The 18,480-nt window shown below is 41.0% G+C and overlaps 1 protein-coding gene across 3 annotated transcripts in view; it reads left to right on the plus strand.

Annotated features, from left to right (window-relative positions):
* LOC114875904 (proline-rich protein 36-like) overlaps nt 1-15,407 on the plus strand; it is a 117,289-nt gene extending 101,882 nt beyond the window's left edge. For 2 of the 3 annotated variants that reach the window (XM_029186737.2, XM_029186739.2), the window contains one exon: nt 14,536-15,407. In XM_029186737.2, the coding sequence (XP_029042570.1) occupies nt 14,536-14,820 (285 nt within the window). In that variant the 3' untranslated portion in view covers nt 14,821-15,407. The remainder of the gene's footprint in view (nt 1-14,535) is intronic. The other variant, XM_029186740.2, reaches the window with a different exon arrangement.
* Nucleotides 15,408-18,480: the final 3,073 nt, after the last annotated feature.

An 18,480-nucleotide genomic window follows, 5' to 3' on the forward strand; every position in this document is an offset into this window, starting at 1 on the left:
TTTCGTCGTAATTTTCTACAAAATTGAATTGATACCAAAACTTTTGGACGACAGTGTACGTGCATACATCACGCGAGACTCGCGAGAAATGAATATATAAAGCCACCTTTCCAATCCTTAGTGCACCACGATACATGAGACATGCAAACAACCGAGCTACCGAAGTGAGATATTAACTGTCCAATCGGTAACACAGGATTTACCGTAGATCAAACCACCTTCTAACAGATCTAATTAAATTTCTCTAAGGAAGACGTCAAATGAGACGCAAAGTTATAAAAATTGTACAAACCTGCCTAGCGACATCAGAATCCAAACGAATGGAGCACTCAATCTAATGGACACCATGATTTGTTATAGTCTCCGATAACGAGTGGATTATACACGAATTTATCAGTGAACTTAATAGTCCTTCTGATAGAACAGATTGAACTGGATCGAAAAGGATGCAAACGAGGATGAAAACGGGACTAATAATCGTGTCTGTATGACAGCGGGTGCCGTGGGTTAATTTGCATGCTCGATACAGCCACCTAATTGGTAGATACAGATTATATTGAAAGCTCTCATTTATCGAGCCACGGTTCCGCCAATGAAGAAAGGGCCCGGCTGTCGCCGTGCGCCGTCTCGCTTCTGCGAACGTCTCAATTTCCCTAGCGCGGACTTTTCAAAAGTCGCCGGCTCGCATTTGCATAATCTTTGAATTGCCGTTCGCTTCCGTGGACACAATATAAACCGATCCGGCGGACGATAACGGCGCGACGGGAAACGAAGCGGCGAGCTCGGTTAGCTCGGGATAAACGCGAGATAAACCAGCCGGGCGACGAATTAACGACAACTCGCCGCGCACCGGCGCGGCCAGGAGAAAGCTGAACCACGCCGCGTCGAGCCGAGCCGTTGGTAGCCGTTTCTCTGACCCCTCGCGTGTCGAATGGCCGCGTAATGACTCGGTACGCCGATATTAGCACGCCCCTAGATCTTTTTTCTGCTCGACGGCAACTGGCCATCTCGCGTGTTCCCCGAAATTCCGGTTACGTAAACGGTTTGATGCGTCCGCAGGGTGCAATCAAGGTGGGGTCAGGTGGAACAGGTGTGTTTCTCGAAAATGAAAGAAGTGCTTCTGCATCAGGAACTATCCGCATCATTAGAACAGGAGAATTTTTCAAAGTACAAAAGGATTCATAATTTACTTTAACATTCGCTTATCTTTTGTAATATTACCAACCGCTACCAGCTTCCATCGCTTCGAAAAATCATTGAACGCTCGAAAATGACCCTTCGAAGCATCGAATCTATAATAGTCGGACTCGAGCCGAGGAATTCGTACACGCGACCCAGCGAGTGTCCCAACGGCCATTATTCAAACACCCGGAAGAGTCTGGGAGCGCATTGTTCGAGGTGGTCAACCGGCACGGTCGCTTGCCAGGACATCCGGGCTACCACCGAAAGGACAAGAGGAAAGAAGAAAGGGGATGGGCGAAGCGAGCGTTTCTTCTGGTGGCGAACAGCGTGTAACACGTGGCAGTATCTTGTATCGGGGCCGCGATCCCCCGCTGGTAGCACGCTGTTCTACTCTATCCGCGGCGCTGCCATTCGCCTCTGCGCCGCGGATGCCAGTGGCGGTTCCGAGGGGGACACCAGGGCGTCTTGGGGCCACTAGCTCCCTGCTCCTGCACCCTCTGCCCCCGCCCAGATCTGCTGGCATGCCTACAAGAGTAGATTTCCTGCAGATAACCGGGCGACCGCACGGAGGTCCGCCGGTGGCCATAGGTGCCCTCCCTCTACGGTATCGCTGCGTGTGTGAGAGCCACGGTTATGGCTGTATAATATTGCCTCTCTTTCTACTATATCTTTGTCCCGCGTACCTGGCCGGCTGTGAGCGGCTAGTACCCGGGTTCAGCTGAGGTCATTGCAAGGTTGCCTTTCGAAGAGACCGCCTCGAAGAGGCGAGCCTCTGCTCCGGGCGACCACTTTCCCCGTTTGATCACCCTGCTATGCTCTTTCGAGTGTTGCAACCAGGGAGCTTCGAGGTTGAAGGTGAAGAAGCTGGCCCCGAGGTCGATGCGCTTTCAGCTCGACCTTTCCTTAACGGGTTGCAGAGGTGCTGGTACTAGGGGTGCAGCTCGAGGAGTTAAACTGTAAGGGTCGTTTGGTGTTTCACCTGGTGCTTAGTATCGTTTTATCATTCGTTTTACTAATGTTGGGTGTTCGTTTCATTTGAAGGAATATACGGGGGTGTATTTGAAAATATTAGATAATCTGGTTGAACTTTTTCAAAGACTTAAATATTTCTGGTATAAAAGGTCGAACACTGTTCTAGAAACGAACCAGTGGAACCAAATTACTAAATAAATTTACAATTTTTCTGTTGATAATACTTCACTTAGCGCTCTGATCGTTTCTTCGTGCATGTATTCTTATCAGCCTCGTGAAATTCCATGCTTTCATAAATTTAAAAGTAACTAGTAACCTGTGCTGAATACGTCGACTTCTATCTTGACCAAACAATTCACATCCCCATAAATTTATAACAGAAATCATAAATATACTCTAACTACGCAAGGAATTCCTTTCTAACAGAGGACCAAATCTGTGTAGGCTATTCATAAAAATTCTTCAGATTTTTTCATTAATATTTTATTGTTCTCTGTAGCTGCAATTCAGATCTAAGCCTCTGGTTTGAAATTCAGAAATTTTACACAAAATTAGTGATAACACCTGGCCATTATTTCGTCTGCGGAATAAATTTGAACAATGCACCGAGCAGGAATCAACGAGTCTCTTTGTCCCCTCATTTTTATCGACGATCAACCACGAACTCCTGACCAATAAATCACGACGATAATTTACATTTCATCCATTATACCGTTTTAACTGTACACTGTGACGATAGGATCGTACGTTTCTATGGGGTTCTGGCTTCGGAAACATCCAAACATCGGTTCGCGATCGATTTCGCGGATAATTTATGCTCGCACAGGAACGTCGAGTCCGGAGAATAAGACGTCAGCCGGTTAATTTGTCTCCAAAACGGGCGTAAATCAGCCTGCTCGATCTTCCCCGCGGGGATGAGGAATAATAAGGCGTGAAATTAAATTGGCTACTTAAGCACTTTATCCTTCGATGCGTTCGTTTTAACCCTTTCGACAAAATGCATCGCTGATGATTTTTTTTAAAAATCGAGGTACTATCGTTTGTCAACTTTGATAATCAGTTCAGAGCGAAGTTTAACACTCGTGCACCTGGAGTTTTCACCGGAAGTAAAGACGGCCGAGGTCGAGACCAAAGGTCTGAACGCGCCTACCAGCACCGTTCGAGAATTTAAATTAGCTTAGAAAGTTCAGGGTCAACTTGCTGCGAGCCGGTGCGTGTGCACGACGAAAAGCAACGTGGAAAGCGGTTCGTAGATCGAGGGAAATGATAGCTCCCGGCAAAAGCAGGGAAATCGAGTCGATCGGAATTTTCGATGCGCAGAAGGCTACTGTGAAAGGAAAAGCAACCTCGTAATTCGCTACGCTCTCTGTTTGCGTTACATTTCCTCTACGAATTAATTTCCCTGTGAACGGAGCTGGATTCTATTCGAATTCAACAGGTGGAAAAGGTGAATTGAAATAAATAGGAACCTACCAGGATTAATTGCTTACTGTTTTAAAAATTCATCAATCTTGATCAAACGTTATAAAAGAAATATTTCGTTTCGAATGTTCCAGGGTGTTTATCAAATTTCTTTAGAACCTTGTACACATTAGTGCTAGCCAAATCAATGAATCATTGATTCGTGATTGATGAACGAACTTTACTCGACAGGTTTGAAAAGACTAGATTTGAATTCATTTGAGTTTAACATATCACGAAATACATTATCTTACAACGAACATCAGCTGATCAGTAATTTATCACTTGAGTGTTCTTTTTATAGCAACATTCTTTTGCCTTCGAATAACATCTGTTTGATTAGTTTTTTATAATAACTACTTTCAGACCTGTTATTCTTTTTATTATACAAAATTTGCAATCCATGTAGTTTATACAAAAATCGTTGATATCTCATTGAACTTTACAATTTTTCTGCAGACAAAAATAAACTCCATAATTTTTCTTCTTTCGAATTAAAATTCTCGAGATGAGAAATTTTTCTCTTTCGAATCATAGGTTCGTGAACTTAATCATCGACATCGTCTGATCGATGACAACACGCCCGAAGCTAGTTTGACCGTAGAATCGTGGGCGTATGTGTTGTGTCTACAACCTTATGGTTCGTGTGTTATCGATCACCCTAGCAGAAACAACGTTAAGTTTGCCTGGCCGTATGTAGCTGCTGGCGAAAACACGTGAAGCATCGAGTTTGCACGTTTTAACCGCCATATCGTACGAGTTCCCACATTCGCGACGTATTAAAATAACGTGTTGTTGATCGATACGGTTCCCATGATATGCATACGCTTCCCCGTTCGATATTTGCATAACGATGTTTATTTTAAACCGCAGAAAAGATGAATTCCTTGAATCTCTTGAAAGTGACAGATAGATTGTAAATATTTGCAACACCGGACCATAAGTTCCATCCATTGATCCCTTCGAAAGTCACCGAGCAAAACGAGCAAAATATCTTTTACGTAAACCGCGCCCTTATCTCCATGTTCAAGAGGAGCAAAAAGGGGCATGTTTAGAATTTAAATTACCGCCGATCTGGTCAGCTATCAGCCGAGCTCGTGAAGCTGAATGGCGCCACGACGCTATTACCGTCCACCGCGAAGAAAATTGCCGGGACCTGGCGATACCCACCTTGGATCGTGTCTCGGGGCAAGATTTCGGATCACCTGGGGCTATATCGGACCCGTATACAGGTCGTTCCGAGATATCGATAAGCCACGCCACGTGAGCGGAATAAATTGTTACGGGAACGAACAATCGGAGAAAGTATCGAGAGCCGGGGGAAAAATGTGCGAAAGGTCGATCGATAACGACATCGTGATAACCGTGGTCGTTGAAAAAACGTGGTGAATGTGTAAATTTAAGAAAATGTGTTTTTTATGACTGTGGAGGTGATGGCAATTTTTGTTTATTTTATTTTATAATGCAGAGTTGACAGTGTGGCAGTGGAATTATTTGATCTATCGAAAATATTCATATTAGGCATTTGAAATGATGAAATAGTTTAAGAATAGTAAATAAGATTTATTAAAAATTAAAATACTGTATTGAAATTTTCGATAACTTTGGCGTGGCAGTCAACGTGTTAATTAATTTAGAATTATTAGATCAAACAAGTACGACGAATTCAATTACCCCTTTCTCTGATCTTCTTCGAATCACATTGGTTCGTAAACGTTCTACTACTCCCTTATAATGTCTAGAATCGACTGCCATTCCATCAGGCACAATTCTCTTGAAATACAAAAAGAACCATCAATTTCACTTGGAAGGTGCATTAGATAGGTGCACTTTCTCGTCGAACAACCGGTGCAATTAGTGGAGACCCACAGCGGACAGAATCTCCGTCGTGGTCCTTTTTTATTTCCAAAGCATTTACGAGACTTTTGCTTCCTGCTACTAACGTCGCCTAACGGTACGATTATTTTTTCGCATCGTGCATACTGGGCCTCCCGGAGATAGCAGTTTATGGTTCGAGAAGGAAGATCCAGATTAGCGTGATCTGCATGCAGATTTTCATGGACGTTGGACGCGACTCGCTGCTGCTAAACATCCTCGATCAGTTGGAATGATTCCTTCACGGAGGTTGTACTTGTGCAATGGTATCCGGATTAGTTTTCTACTTGCACGAAGGGAGAATTTTTATCGTTGCTTTAATTAAGCGGGGAATATATTTCGCAACCCTTTCATTACAAAATTGAGTTAGAAAAGAAGATAAAAGTAGAAAAACGTGCTCATCAGAATCAGTCATCAGCGTTTCATACGACTGGCATATTTATATTTCTCAGATAAGACAGATATTATTACCTATCTGTTTCTTTACAATTCAACCGTTTCATTATTCCAACTGCAATCTATTATCTTTTTTTTTAACCAATCAACTGATACCCCTCGGATGTTGTACTTACCTGTTAGCTGTATAATGCCATTAAGCAAACATCAAGCAACCGGACGGCTTGAAATCACAGTGATCCACCGCGAACATTAAGCAATTTCAACGGGCATTAGTCTAAACTGCAGCGTGCGCATTCCTCGCGTGAAGACCACCGCAAAAACGCTTTCGACTCGCTACCGTCTCGAAAACACGTCCCGCTAATTAAGAGTTAGCTATCAACGAACGCTACCTAGCAGCGAGAACGTAAAATCGAGAAACACAAGTTCAGTCTGCATTCCGATTCCGAGTTGAAAGCAGCTGAGCTTATCGTTCAGCTTTCCGTATCCAAGAATCCGGTCCTCCGGATCATCGATTTGCATTTATCGGCTGTTTTAAAATTCTGCTACGGAGTTGCAAGAAGACATTCGCGCAGGAAATGTGAGCCATAACCATCATTTACAATATCGATAATTTTCCATAAAATGTTGTTCGCGATATTGGAAATTTCCAATAAAAATTGATCAGTATTTGCGATAATTATTATTTGCAGCTTTGAAAATTTTCTACAACATTGGAAATTTCAAACAAAATTGCATTTTATTACTGCAACTGTGCATCTACATCATCCAAACAGATTATCCGGATAAGAGTTAAGGTTTCAAATAGATCAGTTGTGATTCTCGATTAGAGAGTTATCATTACACCTGAAGACATTCAATCAGTGGTGGCTCGCATGTAGGCACTATGGAACATCCTTTATTTCATACTGCAGCATCCTTTATTTCATATTTCCTAATATAATGTGTCCTTTTTTCTTTAATTCTTTCTTTATTCTTATACAACATATAATCCTTAAGCTTAATGTCAGTAGCCATCCCCCACTTTATAAAAAAGATACAAAAATCTTTGTATGTGCGCTTACAGTTCCAGCGGCGTGGTTTTTGATTCCGTGCGCATGCGCACATAGGAAGCTGCGCGCGAGGCTGCGCAGGAGAGAGAGCACTATCGGTCCCGCAGTGCCAACTTTTTAAAACAAAGACTAACAATTTTCTGGAGCAGCACCTGCACTAATTTTAGCTACGAGCCGTCACTGCGTTCAATTATCATTAAGAATCGACGACCGGGTATATCGTAACTGGTTCTAAGTACAATAAAGAAAGATCTATCCAGCGAATGCGAGCTTCTATGTACCATCTCGTTCGCCAGAGGGTCTAAAGACATAAAGGACCGGTGGCATCGTGACCGTGAGCGTGGCTTCATTACCGGGAAACCTGTTAGTTATGCTAATATCGGCTTACAAACCCTTCATTACTGTTGATGAGCAATTAATACGCCTGCCTGCCCCTTGGCCACCGGTGCTAATGCACTCTGAATGTCTCTCAATTACACGGCGACAGCAGCGTCGTACGCAATGTTCGAGCTTTCTCGTCCTCCGAGACTTTTTTCACCCTCTCCTCGTTTAATGGGAATTTAGAGGCTCGTTATCAGCCGAGTTTCCATGCAAAATGAAGTAACAAAGAGTTGTTTCATTGAACGTACCAGATGTCGAAGCTTTCCAGTTAGTCGATCAATTAACCTTTAGCTATAGAAGCTCTGTATAGTCTACGGGGGAAAGGGTAGCCTTTCGTTTGTGAATGGGTATGAAAGTTGTTACGAAAGTGTTGGTAGAATTTTTCCAGTCATCGATGACTGACGTGACGGTGAACCTGTTAAAAAAATATTAAAGAATCAAAGTAAACAACGCGTGAGGAGCGAGGAAATGACAGGAGATCGGTGAGGGGAGTAGGAGGAACAAGAGCAAAGGGAGTCGGAGTGAAAGAGGGGAAAGAAAGAGAGGAGAAAGGAGGAGACGGAAGCACGGCAGGAGATAGAGCGTAGCGGGAAGCAGGGAGGACGATGTTGATCTGGTTAGGTTGGTGGGCAACGGTCGTCGGTACACGGCGGTCGACGTCGGTACGCCGGTCGTCGGCGAGAGGCGCGCGCGACGACCTCGACAGGGCGTGGCAGGTCACCGGTTCTTGTTGCACAGTGGCGTAGCCACCGATTCGATTTACCTGCAGGAATTTCTTGGCCGATGAAAACCGTGCCAGTTGATGTTCCGTTTAACTCGACATACTTTTACCTATCGCCGTGGAGAAAAATATTGAAAAGAAAAGAGATTAATCAATTTCTGATTTAAGGCGCATAAGTGCCTGTCGATCGATCGCGGAGGAAGATAAAATATCTTGGCGCGCAGAATTTCGCTGACAATTTGTCGACGTTATCTTCGAGCATAGTTCTGGAGGTTCGCTGTAGTTTTATATCAAAGATTCCACACGCGCGAGGAAACCGTAAATTCGCGAGGAATTCCTTTATGTAACGATGCCCCATGCTAACTTCAACCGATGCCCGGAATTTGTGTCGAACAGGTATCTGAAATTCCGGTCACCTTCCACCTTTCGTTAATCGCGACCTTTATCTCGTAGGTAACTCCTGGTAGGGGAACCTTTACGTTTCCTGACCTTTGTTAATATTCAACGTTTCGGTGGAAAATTTCTTACCTGCATCTCTGATCGAACGTAAAAATCGATTGATCTTTGGAATATTGAATGAAATTGATTTATCGTATTCCTTTAGAGAGGAACGTGATAAATACTGAACTTTTAGAGCCATTAGTCATTAAGAATCGAAGAATTGACACGTTAATTGCCACGAGGATGGTTAATGGCACTGCAAATTGAAATATAATAAAATAACTGAGAGGACCATTGACATATTTTATTGATAATTTAAATTTTATTTTTTTATTGAATCTAAAAGCTTGATAACTCCTGCTATCGTGTACTTGTATGATACAAAGTAAATCATAGAAAATTTCACAGACATTTGCATCGATTCATAAAACAGTTATTCGACACGAGGAACAAAGTACACGTAAACCGAGTTAAATCTAGGACAAACGACAGGAAAAAGGATTGAAACGATTGTCATAACTTTTGTTAACGCTATTGCATCCAGCTGCTGCATTTGCTTCGGGCTGTTACTCCTTCATGCTACTACCTTATATGGTGTTGGCAGCATGCAAAACATGACGTTGGATGAACTAGGATGAACCGATGCTTGGAATTTACGTTTATGACCGGCTGTCAGCTTCTACACTACTGTACACTATACTCAGTTTGTAAAAACGAACACGCTGTTCATATTTTAATTCTTTTTCAAACATCTATAATTGAGGAAGTTACATAAGAAACAATTTCTTTCCACTAAAATGAAATTGGAATATTTCTTTATTTTGTCTGAGGTTCTTTAAGGGCATCCAGAACATCGGTTGGCGAGTAGTTAAATCCTTCTCCTGGAAAAATGTTTATTACAGCAAAAATCACTCGTAACAGGCCAATAAAATTTCTCTTAATATCCTCGGAGCCCAGTGATTCATATTCAATTATACCACAGAGAATATTAAATTCTCCTTCTGTTAACACTAGGCAGGTTGATGGTCAGGGTCACTGTCGCTTGTCGCCAACTAATCGTTCGAACATTTTTCCATATATCATAAAACGCTATTCTCATTAACTCGTCAACTGGTTGCACAACAGCTGTAATGACGAGGCTCCCCGATGCCAGGGACCAAAGACTTTTATCGCAGACCTGTTTCTGATGGCTCCGCACACCTGATGCGAGAGGTGATTTAAAACCGACGAATAATTACGAAAAGTGTTTTATGGCTCGTAAAAACTAGGGAGATCCGAGTGTCGATCTAATGATTCAAAATACAATTTAACATCTTTCGGGAAATAGCGAATTTTTCGAGGCTGCTGGATACTTGAAACAGGGTAAAACGTTTTTCTCGTTAAAGAAACCGATGAACCGAGAGGAAAGGATTCCTTGACTCGGTTGCGACCAGCTAACGTGACGATGTTCCGAGTCGGTGCCTCTTCCGAGGTTATAACCGCGGCTTCGAGTTCCTTCGGGGTCAGGAATTCGAACTCGGTAAGAACCAGGCCGTTATTTTTCGAGGATCTCCGATCCTTTTCGCGCTCAAGCTACGGTTCGCGGATACTTGCTGCGAATACGAGCTGGGAAAAATGTTTAACTCCAGAATTTTTTAACGTTTCAATGATTATTCGAAAATTTTAATCCTTAGAAAATGTGCCATTTGCAAAATTATGAAATAATAAATTAGAAATTTAATTTTTGAATTATTTGATAAGCCACGCGATTTCTACCGAACGTGTTGAGCGCCGCGTGGTTGAATTTCGCGCGAGATAAGAGTGCGTTTGTGGAAGGTATAATTGATGCTGGACTCGGTCCAGGATCGCGTTTGCCCTTAAGAGTTTGGAACTGGGTGGAGAAAATATAGGTTGTCTTCGTTGCTGGGCCTTTGGAGGGCCGCGGTCGCCCGCGGTGCAACACGAGGATGATATATTCGCTGCAACTGCAGCTGCACCACCGCACGGACAACACGGCTGGCTCGGTCTTTCGTGAGATTATGAAACTTCTGCTTATATTTCTGCGCGAAGACAATGAGATGTATGCGTCGAGATGAGATCCCTTGGTTGTTTCTTGAAAAGGGCCTGAAAATTCTTCTAAATTATTCGCTTCACCTGTCGAGCTACAATTATACGAGTAGAGTAATTTAATTTCCAATTGCCATAAAAAATTTATCAATTTCAACGCATAAATCTTCTTCAGGAAATATCCTGTGTCGTAAAAAAGCTTCGCATCGAACATTTCTTTTCCTCCGACGGAAAATAATTGAGTTGCGAATGAATGTTGATGGCAACAAGTAGCAAGAAGGTATCCCGCGTATAATTTCGTGGCTATCGTACGCGGAGACTCGCGAGAATGATCGAGTCGCTCGTTTTAATACACGCTCATCAGAGGAGCGGTGAAAAATCCGATTCCGGGGGGCAACAGTTTGCTCTAAATACATTTTAATGAAACAGAACGTCCGTGTTTCTCTCTGATACACTCTCGACAATCTCCACGCGAAGTTGCACGCAGCAAAAAGCCGCGGTTCGATCAACGAGGGGACATCGTGCACTATAATTTCGTGCTACTTGCGGGCGCCACAGCTCACGAGCATAATTGATACCCTGATTTCAGGTCTGTAATTCATAATAATCAGCTAAGAGATCGCGAGCAGAGTCTACCGTCCGTGGCAATATTCTATTCCGAGCGGTAATTTAATCTAATAAAAGAACGCCTTTTTCTAGTAGATCGACCTGGGTAATTTATCTACAAATGTTGCACATGATAAAAATAAAAAAGGAGGCGTAGTTTTCTTCTGAGAAGAGTGCGTCGCAGAGACACAGTTGTAATTTCCTATCTTTTACAATAAAATGATTCGAAACAAAGTTTAGACGACTCTGGACACGATTTATGGTGACTAATAACAGCGTAGGTGGATTAGTTTTCAACTATTATTTATGCAACTGTGTTCGAGGGAAAAACTGGAGGAAATCGAGACTCCGACGTTGGAAGGAAATATATTTGTATCGCGATACGCGATGCAAATTATCGGAACTATAAAACGGCAGGTTTTACGCGCAATGCTCGCGAGGAAAGGATAGGTTTCTTGGAGATTGTAAATTCGTGAAATTATTGGCGCGGTGTTAGAATTCTAATTCGGATTCTAATCCGGCAAAATATTTTTATTGTTCAAAATGCAAATACTGAAACGTATTTGGAGAATAAAACCATACGAGGTTCTTCGAAAGAAATATCAGAACATCTTAATTTCTGAGAAAGGCTCGTACGTTGGTGACATTTGCTCTCGAAAGCAAGAAAGTAGGCCAAGGTAATTTATGATAATTGATAGTGCAGTGAGGTTGAAAAATCTGGGTCGTGGAAGTCAACAGGTCTTTTGGAAGAAATTTTAAATATAAATTTGATTCTCAGTGGGTTATAATAATTAATAAAAAAATAATTCTATAATGTATTGCAATTTCCTTTAGCAGGAAATTTTGTCCAATTTAATTCCACGAAATTGACCCATTATCCATATCTAATAACGGTCTTCCGGCCCTGTTTTACTCCCTCCGGTCGGAACAACTTTTAGTTAATTAGCGTTTACGCGAGGCAACCTCGACCAGCTTCCATTCTTACGCGCTGTTATACCGTTAGAGTCGTACCGTGTTATCGGAAATTTGAAACAAACAATGTCGACCGTGTCCCGGGTGATAGATGGCCGTGTTCTCGGTCGTTTCTGGCACGAAGACGCTCGTTTAGCGGCGATGTCAGCTGCATCGCGCGCGCGTAAGGGAGAACGGGATAATTAGGTGTACGCCAAGCTGGTGGAAGCGAGTAAACGGCTTGTAAAGCGAGACGCGGCACGGGCTAATTTGTGGGAGCCCCGTTGCTTCATGCTTCTTCCTTTTTCGTAATTAGTCGGCGAGCAGAGAGGTTGCTGAGCTTTGCTTCGTTAGCGATCGTGGTTATGCTTGTGTTAACGAACGATGGATGGATTCTGAAGTGAAATGTTCTAGCTTTTCAAATTAGAAGAGCTAGAGAAAATCAGTAGATTATATCCGGTTATCTTCAGAGAAATTTTAGCGTTGGTCAACTTTGTTTTGAACCGGTTAATTAAATCATCCGCTGATAAGACAAAGCAATTTTCGAGAAGCTAATTAAGTGTGCTTAAAGATAAGATTTCATTTTGATTTTATTTTGAAGTATTCTTTCTCAAGATTGTTTATGAATTCAAAGTGCTGATTAATTAATTGCATCCGCTTGTGTAATTAAAATGTGCTATTATTAGAATATCTCATAAATAATGTTATTATTCATCTTAGGTAAAATCAGATATTCATTTTGAATATCAATTAAGAGACTTCATATTAAAATAAAGGAATCTGATTAATTTCAAATCATTCTACATCTTCCTACAATGTACTCTTCACAATCCATTATCTATAAACTAGAAAAATAGCATGGAGAATAGATAATGTTACTATTCATCATAGGTAAAATCAGATATTCATTTTGAATATCAATTAGCAGAATTTATATTACAATAAAAGAATCTGATTAATTTCAAATTATTCTACACCTTCCTACAATGTACTCTTCATAATTCATTATCTATAAACTAGGAAACTAGCATGAAGAATGTTGTTATTCATCTTAGGTAAAATCATATATTCATTTTGAATATCAATTAGGAGACTTTATATTAAAATAAAGGAATCTGATTAATTTCAAATCGTTCCTCACCTTCCTACAATGTACTCTTCACAATCCATTATTTATAAACTAGGAAACAAGCATGGAGAATAAATAATATTATTCATCTTAGGTAAAATCAGATATTCATTTTGAATATCAATTAGCAGACTTTATATTAAAATAAAGGAATCTAACTAATTTCAAATGGTTCCTCATCTTCCTGCAATGTACTCTTCTAAATAAATTATCTATAAACTAGAAAACTAGGATGAAGAATTTATCCATTCGATCGTATCGTTCCAAATCACTCCAGTCACACGTATCTTCATTTATCGCGATCTCAATTCCTGAGTAGAGTAAAAGAAGCATCCACGCATTCTCTGGAAAAAAGAAAAACCTATCACGAAATCAAGAACTCTTACAAATTCCTGCATGAAACCCAAGGACTCTTAGCACGACCTCGATCTACGGTGATCTCGATCTACCGGTGGAATGCACGAAGAAGAAGAAGAAGAAGAACGAAGAGGACTGGTCTGCCTTTGCGTGTACGAGTCGCATTAGAGCGGTGAATATTTCATTCATAAGCGTATCAGCGTATTCCGCGCGGCGAACGATCATAGTACGGTGTGAGTGGCCGCATAAGCGTGCAATGCAGCCGGGGGTAAGTTGCAGCAGTTGCAGCTGCAATTACGTACGTGGCCCCCACGATTCCGTGAATGAAACGTCCGTCCCTTTTTTCCTCCTCTTCCGCCTCCTCCTCTCGTTCCACCTGCTTATCCTTCTCCGCGCCGCTTCGTACACGCCTTCCTCTTCAGTTCCTCCTCGCGATTCGATCCGTGCCGGCCCAGCTCGACCGACTTTTTGCGGAACGGAGGTTTAATGAGCTAGCGCCGTGGCGTTCCACGTCGTTGAGGATGCACCTTGTTGCGCTTCGCGACGCGCGACCTCGTGAAATTCAATGCGCTCCGACCTTCGGACGCGTCCGTACCGAGGTCGAAGGCTGACAGAAAATTCGAAAGATCATCTTTCGTCTCAATTTTCTTGCTTAAATTTATATCCACGTAATTCCGTGATCCTTCCAACCGCCTTCCTCGAGGTTTAGGGTCGAAGGTTCGCTGCCGCGCGTGGGCTGCTGATTCACTGTCCACGCGTGGGTGTCGTTGTTTGGGCGAACGAGGAGGAGATGAAGATGTAGATAAGGAAGATTTAATTGATGAATTGAACGCGTCTTCTATAAGAAAGCTATAATAAAAATGTCCAAGTGGAAGTACCAAGTTCAAATGAAAAAAAGGCACCCTTCCCTAAATCCTTGATCAGAGATACTTTGAACTGACCAAAAAATTCTATTTTTGTTTCAGAATTTCCGCGAGCACCGTATCGACGGAGCTGCATTGCCTCTTCTCTCGGAGGACCACCTGACAGGTCCCATGGGAATGAAGTTGGGCCCTGCCCTGAAGCTCCGCGCCCTGTTAGCCCGAAAGCTCGGGGCATGCACGGTCTGTCTGCACTGTGCGCACTGTCATCAGACACCCTTGCCTGCGCTGAACGCAGCCGCGGCCGTGGCAGCCACGTCTCAGCAACAGCAACAACAGCAGCAACAGCAACAGGTGCCTGGCAGACGGCCGAGTAGTACAGGGAACTGACAAACAATGGCGGAGACTCCTTTGGGCCCAGAGGGCGCCGTGGCGCCCTCGTCGGACCCGAATAGGGCCCTCAGGATAGAACGGCGCGTATCGCGTCCCGTACGCAAGCCGGAAGTGGTCTTCAAGAAGCCCATCAAACAGTGACACGGTGACGATCATCGTGGACCCTGGTGTTCTGGAGGCTCCGCCTAGTTGTTCGAGTGTTCGTTGGCATGCAACGAAGTTGAGATATTGAGTACCTGGAATAATCGCTCAAAATGACTGGAGACATAGACTTTGGTGCGTTGTACTTATACGGAGAACTACCCAAGTGTTACACTCACTTATTAATGAAACTTTGCCAGCTTGTAGAGTTCGTCGAGCTGAACACGCCTATACCCTGTTTTGTGGGCAGACGGCTAATTGTTTAAAAGATATTAATAATTAAAGTTAGTTGCTACTTACATTTTAACTCTGTGGTAAAACGCTTGACTTGCAATCTAAAGGTCCATGGTTAAAATCCATGGTTCCCAAGTTTTTCTTTTAATTATAATTTGTCTCTTTTTGAATAACTATTACAGCTGTGCTATAATCATTGCATTTATTAATAATTAATAAATGATTTTAGTTTAGAATTATATAGAATTTTAATTATTCAAAAAGAGACAAATTATCATTAAAGAAAAAAAAAAAAAAAAAATACGAATCAAGGATTTGAACCGAAGACCTTTAGATTGCGAGTCATGTGTCTAACCACGGAGCGGATCATTGACTCGCAATCTAAAGGTCCTCGGTTCAAATCCTTGGTACCCAAGTTTTGTTTTTCTTTTTTTTAATGATAATTTGTCTCTTTTTGAATAATTAAAATTCTATATGATTCTACATAATATCTTTTAAACAATTAGCCGTCTGCCCCCAAAAGGGTGCATAGGCGTGTTCAGCTCGACGAGCTCTACAAGCTGGCAAAGTTTCATTAATAAGAGAGTGTAACACTTGGGTAGTTCCCCTTGTTAGATACATCTGGGTATTTTTAAGCCAGTTCGTACGCGAGAACTGTGTCGTTCGGGTGTGAGTGGGTGTAATTTAGGGTTTTGGAACAGATGGTCGATGAGATTGAGTACCCAGATAATTTGATTCTTCGAGTTGGCTCATGGGTCGGTATGAGGTGTAGACAGGAAGTTCACTGGAATTTTAGGCTCAGAATTATTTCTTCTATTTTTTATTTTGCATTTTTGCTTGACTTCAAATTATTTAATCATCTTCTCAATCATGCCGTTTATTTTTGCAGAAAGCAAAAATTGATCATCAAATTTTCTATCTACACTCGGTATTTAAGTACCTCTGTACAAAGAGGTGAAATGTTCAATAAACAGCCACCCTGTCTATAAACAATTTTGATACTCGTATCAAGCTTGTTCTAAATAAAATATAATATTCTAAAACGGATACTCAGTGCCTGAAATAGGAGTACTTGTGCCTTAGACATAGGCAGTTTCGTTTGAGCGTTAGAAAAAATTGTTTATGGCACAATTGGTAATAAATTTTCTAAATGAATGAAATTAATCAGTAGAGACACATGGTACACGCGTTAAGCTTCCTTTTTCTTTTCTAAGGAATAAACGAAGGATAACTAACGAGTATTAATCTCGTTATCGCGCATAAATTAGAAATAGACACGCGATGAACAGGAAGAAGATGACTACTAGATAATCGAATTAATTAGCGATGCGTCCGTACGAGCTAACCGGAATTACATGTTCGATTCTTCGCGAGTAATTAGCGTGTTGAATGTAACATTGAACAGACCCGGCTTAAGGATAAATGGAAATGAACGTTGGAATAATTATAGCAGGAATAAGACGCTAATAGGATCGAGAATCGAACCGAACGTAAGTTGGTTGAAATTTGAGGATCAACGAAACGAGTGCCTATGTTGAAAACAAAGTCTTCCAAAGGCTGGCCTTTTTAGATTGAACAGTTTTGTGATTATATGAAGCGACTCGTTGAAATTGCTGTTGTTAAACACTTGTTATATCCCGTTACCTGATATCTCAGTTCATTATATTACTTAACGTCAAATCAATTTATATTTCACGTCTATAATTTTAATGAAACTTATTCGAGAGAATTAAATTTGTAATATTGGTCGCTGATAACCCCCATAATATCAGATATTAAAAATAATTAATCCATTAATCAATTCGAATAATTTCAAGAATCCAACAACGACAGAAATAAGTCACGATCGCTATCCTCGTTTCAAAATGCGGAAACGAAACCGATCAGAAAAAGAAACGAAAGGAAGGTATACGTGAATACGTACTAGATTATATATAAAACAATAACACGAATAATAGTTTTGTTGTCGGTGAGAATGTGTAAAATATGAATGAAAGAAGAATGATGCGTGAGATCGTGAAATCGAGGACAACAGTTAATTAGCGGAAATCTATGTGCAATAAACGATTATAAGGAACGTTTCGACGCGATACTTTTAACTATATGATAGGTGAATACGTATTTGCTCAAATCGTTGTTTCTTTTATATATTTTAACGAAGTTTTTATATAAATGAATTATAATGATAAAGTATACTAAATTATATTTTTGCTAACGTTCCACGTGAAACGTAAATGAATTTCTAATTCACACACGTTCACGGTAGAACGAAAAATATACATGTATGTGTACACGTGAACAGGAATGAAATATAAAAGAAAAAAGATACATGCGACAGGAAACGACGTATAGATTAACGAGCGATGAACCCATAATGATAGAATTACAAGAAAATTGTAAATTAATATTTCTTCTTCTTTTATTTACAACGTTTAACGTTTATTTATTTAGAAGTAAACCGTTGCCTTATTGTATTCATGTAATAACAATTTAGTCGTAACGACGGTTCGTAATGAGAGTTGTTGATGAGAGTTCGTAAGACGAGCAGTATTTTTAGATTTACATTAGCCTGAATTTACTGCAGACTATATACATTTATAAATATTATCCATACATACACTTACAAACGTGCTCGCGCACACACAACACCTGTTCGTGCTTCCAGTTGTTTCATTTCAATATTATAATGAAAGAATAGTTCACAGCAAACTTTGATTAATATCTAAGTAAGACAAGAAATTTTTTAATCCTAAATAATGCCTAAGCCTGTTCATGTCCAGTCTCATCAAATGAATTTTTTCTTTTCTAAAATTAATTTTCCAATTCATCATTTGTCAATTCGTTTTTTCTCTAAAATAAATTTCATTCAACAGAGTAAAATACGGAATGCACGAGCAGACATTAACCGAGCTAGCGGCTTTTACTTAAACCGAGATCACTTTGTACATAATGCTTAAGCATTTATTTATACCGTGCTTTTACGAAAGGACCCGTAGTATTTTATTTAGTTTCGTAGCCGGGTTTCACGTACATCATTACTGCGTAGCACGAGATCGTTTACATTGTCGGATAGAGAGCAGGATTTAATTTGAATGCGTGTGTACAGAAATGCAAGAAGGAGAATAGAAAATATGCGAAGAATGAAGAAAGAGATTATTTAAGAGAAAGTATCATAGGAATATTATACAGAAAGTGATAAGGAAGAAGAAGGTTTAAAGAAGCGAACGATAAGGCAATCTTGTGATACTTTGATGTTTTTTTTTTTCTCTGTCCAATTTTCAT

The sequence above is a fragment of the Osmia bicornis genome, chromosome 14 (genome assembly GCF_907164935.1).
Source record: "Osmia bicornis bicornis chromosome 14, iOsmBic2.1, whole genome shotgun sequence".
Classification (NCBI taxonomy): Eukaryota; Metazoa; Arthropoda; class Insecta; order Hymenoptera; family Megachilidae; genus Osmia; species Osmia bicornis.